Source organism: Theropithecus gelada, chromosome 2, assembly GCF_003255815.1.
Source record: "Theropithecus gelada isolate Dixy chromosome 2, Tgel_1.0, whole genome shotgun sequence".
NCBI lineage: Eukaryota > Metazoa > Chordata > Mammalia > Primates > Cercopithecidae > Theropithecus > Theropithecus gelada.
In genome coordinates, this window is record NC_037669.1 from 104,829,830 (window position 1) to 104,837,462 (window position 7,633).

Here is a 7,633-nt window from a genome sequence, read left to right on the forward strand (position 1 = left end):
TAAATAATTATTTTTATTTCAATAGTTTTTTTGGGGGGGGGGCTGGTGGCTCACACCTGTAATCCCAGCACTTTGGGAGGCCAAGGTGGGTGGATCACTTGGAGGTCAGGAATTCGAGGCCAGCCTGGCCAACATGGTGAAACCCCGTCTCTACTAAAAATACAAAAATTAGCCAGATGTGATGGCGCATGCCTGTAGTCCCAGCTACTTGGGGGGCAGAGGTGGCAGGATTGCCTGAGCCCAGGAAGTCAAGGCTGCAGTGACCTGAAATCATGCCGCTGCACTCCAACACAGGCAACAGAGTAAGACCCTGTCTCCAAAAAGAGGGAAAGGTTACAGATGAAGAAAACATTACCTACACAGGGTAAGAAACAGGGTGAAGCCAGCAAAACTACTGTGAATGCATTTGGGTAGTTTTTGCTCTTGGGCTGGTGTTTATTTTTCAGAACTACAGAACAAAAGCAAAAAGCAAATCCCTAAATACTAAAAAAAAAAAAAATGAATCCAACTGTGTATCAAGTTGACAGCATAATCAGAGAAAAAAGTATTTTGATTTTAAAAACAGTATTTTCATTGTGAATCTCTAGTGGGATGTATTCTAAGAATAAAAATAATTGCAGGCCGGGCACGGTGGCTCACGCCTGTAATCCCAGCACTTTGGGAGGCCGAGGCGGGTGGATCACGAGGTCAGGAGTTCAAGACCAGCCTGGCCACCATGGTGAAACCCCATCTCTACTAAAAATACAAAAATTAGCCAAGCATGGTGGCAGGCACCTGTAGTCCTAGCTACTCGGGAGGCTGAGGCAGGAGAATCACTTGAATCTCGGAGGCAGAGGCTGCAGTGAGCTGAGATTGCACCACTGTACTCCAGCCTGGGTGAGACACAGCAAGACTCTGTTTAAAAAATAAAATAAAAATAAAGGGATGATTCATGTCCCACCAAGGATGGAGCAGAATAGTGAGAGATTTTATCATGTTACTCAGAATGGTGCACAATTTAAAACTTACAAAGTGTTTATTTCTGTTATTTCATTTAATGTTTTCAAACCACGGTTGACCAAGAGTAACTGAAACCATGGAAAGCAAAACCACAAGGGGGGGTTTTCTGTACTATTCCATTTTGCCTGAGTCCTGAAATCCCAATAATAAAAGGTTTTTTTGTAAAGTAGTTGAAAGAAGGATAAAATGGTTGACTAAAATGAGAGATTAAATCCCTCCGAATGAACTGAAGGCCTACACATGAAAAATGTTATGAAACTTAAATCAGTGGAGACGCAATCATCCCGTGCTGGAAGAAATGAAAGTCAGAATACCAATGGGTAATTATCTGTTTCCTGATTTGTAAAAATATACATAACTTTTAACCCAGAAATTGTTATGCTAAGAGTTTCTTAGAATAACCCAAACATTGTGCAAGACATTATATTCAGTAATACTGGATTAAATAAATGTTATAGCCATATAGTGGAATACTGTGCAGCAATTAAAATGATATATTTATTGACATGAAAATGTTCAAGTGGAAAAGGAGTTATATAATCATTTATATAGTTCTGTATTTGTTAATAACAAGTTATATACAAACACAAGCCTGGATGTGTATTCACACACCCATGAAGGGGGAAGGCCAGGATATATACACCCTCTTCTTTTTTTTTTTGAGACGGAGTCTCAGGCTGGAGTGCAGTGGTATGCTCTCTGCTCACTGCAACCTCCGCCTCCCGGGCTGAAGCGATTCTCCTGCCTCAACCTCCCCAGTAGCTGGAATTACAGGCACCCACCACCACACTCAGCTAATTTTTGTATTTCTAGTACATATGGAGTGTCACCATGTTGGTCAGGCTGGTCTTGAACTCCTGACCTCAAGTCACTGGCCCAACTCAGCCTCCCAAAGTGCTGGGATTACATGTGTGAGCCACCGCACCTGGCCCAAATGTTAATGTTAAGAGGTATTAACTCTGGTTGGTGAATTTGCAGAATTAATATTCTTTACCTTATCAGTATTTTCTTTGAACACGTATTACTGATATAATTAAATAAAAATCAAAGGAGACAGGGTGGTAGTGTGGGATCAAACTTTATGATCGCCATGAGGAGGGGGTGTTCCTGGGAGGCCGTGGAAGGGGAGTGGTAAGGTTGCCCCATGTGTTCTTCAAGTACATACTGCCAAGAACTCTCTCTGTTGCTTCTCCTGGTACTTTCCTAAGTGTGTTCCATAAAATAGTTCCACAGGTGTCTCATAGAAAAGGGTTCAATGTAGGAAATGCTAGGTTAAGACATAATTCGTTCATATCAAACTTCTTATGATGTTTGTTATGCATCCCCAAGAGGAAAGGACATGGTACACATATTCATTGGCCCACAGACCCTTTGCTTTATTTCTTAAAAAAAAAAAAAAGGCTAGGCACGGTGGCTCACGCCTGTAATCCCAGCACTTTGGGAGGCCGAGGTGGGCAGATCATGAGGTCAGGAGATCAAGACATCCTGGCTGACACAGTGAAACCCCGTCTCCACTAAAAATACAAAAAAATTAGCCGGGTGTGGTGGCGGGCGCCTATAATCCCAGCTACTTGGGAGGCTGAGGCAAGAGAATGGCATGAACCCGGGAAGTGGAGCTTGCAGTGAGCTGGGAACGCGCCACTGCATTCCAGCCTGGGTGACAGAGCAAGACACCGTCTCAAAAAAAAAAAAAAAAAAATTGGGGTCTTGCCATCTTGCCCAGGCTAGTCTCAAACTCCTGGGCTCAAGCGATCCTCCTGCCTCAGTGGCCCCCAAAGTGCTGGGATTACATATTTTTTATACAAGTTACAAGACTTAACACATTTTAGGAAATGCCCATCTAAGGACCTACAATTTAAGGATTGTTTCCACCACATATTTCCATCTAGGGTCTCAAAGCTGCTAGCCTGTTTTCCTAGATTTAGATGGACTCATCTCAAAACAGCCTCACATTTATAATATATATGCTTTTTTGTTTTTGTTTTTTGGTCTCAAACTTTATGGTTTTAAACAGAATTTGCATCTTGCGGTCAGGTCACTTAGAACAGTATTTTCCTTCCCTGAATTATCTGTCCATTAGTGGGCAGAGAAATCAACTTGGTGGTCACAACCTGAATTTTTTTAAAAACTGAAATAAAACTATCAGAGTATAGTTAGAATATGTATTACTTCACAAAAGTATATGTGAAATTTTTGTGTCCATATATAATCACACTATGTGTGTGTGTGGTCACAACATAAAATACACTTATTCCTATGAGTTGCAATAAAAGAAAAGTGAAAGCCACTGAATTAAAGAGATGAATTTATTGGTAAATAGATAAAATTAACACCTATTTTAATATATCCAAACCCCTTCCTTATATATATTAGGTAAATTAAAAGAAAAGAAATTATCAAAGCAATAATACAGCCAGCTAGATTGCCAACTTACAAACGAGTAAAGTACCATAAGTTTGTTTGAATATCAGGTGCTTAGGAGTTTTTCTCAAAGAAACAGTTATAAAAGAGAATAGGTTCCCAATTAGTTCACAAAAGCCAATGTAAAGGATGTAGCTTAACTATAGTACTGAGGTTGTCACACACTTAACTTTCGGTCTCTTGCTTATTTATTCATATCTGAGGTTCACTATTTCTACTAGGACACATTCTGCCCACACCCACACCTTGGTCTCCACATCGAGCAGCTCCTCACAGCAGGCAGACATCTGCTATCAGACATGATGTTCCCGAAGTTGTGCTTAGGATTTCAGAGGAGGAAAAGTTCAGAGGTTCTAATAGCCTTGGGTAACTGAGGTAGAATATGGGGCTCCCAAGAACATCTTCCATATGTCCCAAATCTGTTTGCCTCCCACTCCCATCCAGCCCTGTTCAAGGTCAAGCTTGGGAAAGATACTTGCTCTCAATGGTATATTTTAAAAATCAACACCAATTTTTAATAGACTACCTGCTAAAAGGGAATAATGGCTCACTGCATCTTTTATCAGTCCAGTATAAAAAACACATTGGTGGGACAGGCGCAATGGCTCAAGCCTGTAATCCCAGCACTTTGGGAGGCCGAGGCGGGCAGATCACTTGAGGTGGGGAGTTCAAGACCAGCCTGACCAACATGGAGAAACCCTGTCTCTACTAAAAATACAAAATTAGCCGGGCGTGGTGGTGCACGCCTGTAATCCCAGCTACACAGGAGGCTGAGGCGGGAGAATCGCTTGAACCCAGGAGGCGGAGGTTGCAGTGAGCCGAGATTGCGCCACTGCACTCCAGCCTGGGGGACAAGAATGAGACTCTGTCTCAAAAACAAAACAAAAAAATAAAAACAAAACAACAACAAAAAACAACACTGGCTTTAATGGTGATAATTTGCTACTAATAAAATCAATAGCTATTTTTTCAACTGAACAAAAAACCGTTACTACTAACATGTTTCTTTATGCCAAGGGAGACATTCTCTAATGCCTAGAGAAGCATGGCCTGTGATCTCTCACATTCAATTCAGGAACTCAGGGTCAAGCAGAAGGCCATGCTATAGAGTTCAACACTCTGCTCTTCCCAATTTCATTATGTCCTGGAAGTTTTAAGAGCCGTCTGGAAGAGTGTACGTTAATGGAAAGCTCAGTGAGAACTGCTCTGAAGAAGCCCCTCAAATAATACATTAAGCCTAGCATCATTCATGTGGGCGGAATACAAACTGCCATTCCCAACAGGACTTACCTAGCATGGAATCAATCTTAACCATGGTACCAAACTCTCATGTGAAGCACGCTGATGCCCAGTGAAAGCCAGGTGTTTGGTATAATGCTGACCTAGTGACCTCTGGCCTTTTTGGCTGTGCTCATTGCCTGGTCCCAGTAGTCACTCAGTGCCAGGAGCCCAGGGAAAGGAGCAGGGGCTGCAGGAAGGAGGGAGGTGTAGCACAACCTGCTCCCACTTCAATCATCACCCAACCACATGGCCTCTGGCTGACCATCAAGTAGGCCCAGCATTTTCAATGCACACCACAGGCCCATGTCCTAAACCAGGATTTTACAAGTCTCAGGGAACTGGCTGCAATAGCTATAACCAGTATACCTCTGGGACCAGCAGCCAGAGCACTCCAAATGGCAGGCATGTAGATTCATAGGTAACACATGCCCAATTTTTCCAGTTTTACCTCTTGATTTTATGAACCAGAACAAGTTTGGGAGGTTGAAGTAGGGAGAGGGTTAGAAATCATTTCAGCATATACTTTTTTAGGTTCTGCCAGACAACCTTTTATTACATCAGAAAAGCAACACTAGGCACTAGATCTTGCAAAATACGTTCTGACCAACTCTAAACTTTCTGAAGTTATAACCACATCAGTAAGGTTTTTAATGAACAAAAAAGTTAAATACAAACTTTCATATGCAAAATAGATTATTGTATAACCGGCAACCTCAGAGCCAAGTACTAAATTTTCTTCCACAAATTTCAGTGGGGATGGAGTGGGGAGATGTCAGTCTTAATGAGCAGAAAACTTAATTTAGGCTTAATATATAGAAAACAAAAACTCTGAGGAAAAATAGCTTTAAATTGAATAGTATCTTTTGAATTAAACAGCTCAGGCCAGGCCCTATAATTCTGAGGTTTATACTCAATCAGATCTGGGATGAAAATGAAGATTTAGGGTTTACAGTTACTTCAAATCCATGAATCCAGTTTCAAGACTAAGCCAGGTCACCTCATTTCCAGAAAGGGAAGTCTCTTTAGGATGACAACACATCTCTTCGGAAGATGCTTGGATAGTCAGAGTTCCTTGGGCACAGGCCCACTGTTCATGGCACTGTGCCAACGCTGTAGTGTCAGACTTCCTCTGAAAGGCAACGGGAGCCCTATCCCACAGCATTTTCATTTCTCCCAGCATTTTTGAGCCTCAAAAAAACAAAAACAAAAAACAAAATCCCAAACCCTCCAGCTTCATGTTGGCAGTTACTGCTCCAGCTCCACTTCCTTCCGCCCCCAGTGAGAGTTCCCTCCTGGTCTTCAGCAGGGAGTGGCAGCTTGAGTAACATTCCTTTCAGAAATAAATAGTTCAAACAAGTAATTTAGAGCTAACTGTAAAAGAGCAGCAGCAAATGACCACTGCCCATTATGTTTGCAAACGAGTGAGTGAATGAATACGCTGAACAAACACACAGAAAACAAACAATTCACAGAGTAAATCCTGCATTTCCCACATTCATAGGGAAAAGAATCTCTTAAAAAAAATAGTAGTTAGCGTTTGTTCTTGTGTGGGTTGAACAGTCCAAAGCTCTGAGCAGGCACAGCCTTACAAACAGGATTGCAAGCAGCCCTCTGCACCCCAAGTCAGGACTAGGGTGCAGTGAGAGGCCTTCATGCACTTTTGACAGCTCAGTACCTGTGAGAGAACAGAAGTGATGCAGGGACTTTTTAACCCACAATGCATGAGGTATATGGAAATGTCTGTGAAAGAACCACCAGCAGCTAGAGGGGACCAGGCAAAGTTTTCTCACAGCAACTGCTGATGAAGGATTTCCCACACCATCTTCTTCCGGAAGAGAGGCATCTGGTGCTGCAAAGAATCCCATAAACAACACATGCATTACATCATAATGTGCACAGCAGCACAACCTTCAGGTGTAATCATGTCAATAAAGCAGGATGTCCATGTTCTTTTTCTAAATGTTGACATTTTTAGATCATGGAACATACTTATCAAACCATTAAAAGGCCGGGCGCAGTCCCAGCACTTTGGGAGGCTGAAGAGGGCAGATCACAAGGTCGGGAGATCGAAACCATCCTGACTAACACGGTGAAACCTCGCCTCCATTAAAAATACAAAAATTAGCCGGGCATGGTGGTACATGCCTGTAGTCCCAGCTTCTCAGGAGGCTGAGGCAGGAGAATCACTTGAACCTGAGAGATGGAGGTTGCAGTGAGCCAAGATCATGCCTCTGCACTCCAGCCTGGGCAACAGAGCAAGACTCCGTCTCAAAATAATAATAATAATAATAATAATAATAATAATAATAAACTAGTGATGTCCTACCTAGGGGTGGGGACTAAAAAGTCTTAACACATGATTCTTAAATTATTTTAAATAGTTCAAAACATCTAGTAAAAACTGCACATTTGCTCTTAGTAAAACTGCTAAGACTAAGCAATAAATGCCTTTATTTTTTACTGGAATTGTATTAATTCAGCATGGGAGTCCTAGTTACTTCATGTAATACAGTTTGTATTATAGTTTGTATTCATGGAATAAATACAGTTTGCTTGGTAGACAACATCTATCAAAATAAGGTCTGTGGATGAAAAATATATATATATATATTTTTTGAGACGGAGTCTCGCTCTGTCGCCCAGGCTGGAGTGCAGTGGCTGGATCTCAGCTAACTGCAAGCTCCGTCTCCTGGGTTTATGCCATTCTCCTGCCTCAGCATCCCCAGTAGCTGGGACTACAGGCGCCCGCCACCTTGCCCGGCTAGTGTTTTCTATTTTTTAGTAGAGACAGGGTTTCACCGTGTTAGCCAGGATGGTCTCGATCTCCTGACCTCGTGATCCGCCCGTCTCAGCCTCCCAAAGTGCTGGGATTACAGGCTTGAGCCACCGCGCCTGGCCTGAAAAAATTTTTTTTTTTTTTTTTTTTTTTTTT

The 7,633-nt window shown here is 42.1% G+C and overlaps 1 protein-coding gene across 2 annotated transcripts in view; it reads right to left on the reverse strand.

The window, feature by feature from the left end:
* Positions 1 to 5,224: 5,224 nt before the first annotated feature.
* The window catches only part of SENP2 (SUMO specific peptidase 2), a 50,811-nt gene continuing 48,402 nt past the window's right edge, over positions 5,225 to 7,633 (reverse strand). The window contains exon 17 of one of the 2 annotated variants that reach the window (XM_025375000.1): positions 5,225 to 6,550. In XM_025375000.1, the coding sequence (XP_025230785.1) occupies positions 6,488 to 6,550 (63 nt within the window). In that variant the 3' untranslated portion in view covers positions 5,225 to 6,487. The remainder of the gene's footprint in view (positions 6,551 to 7,633) is intronic. The other variant, XM_025375001.1, reaches the window with a different exon arrangement.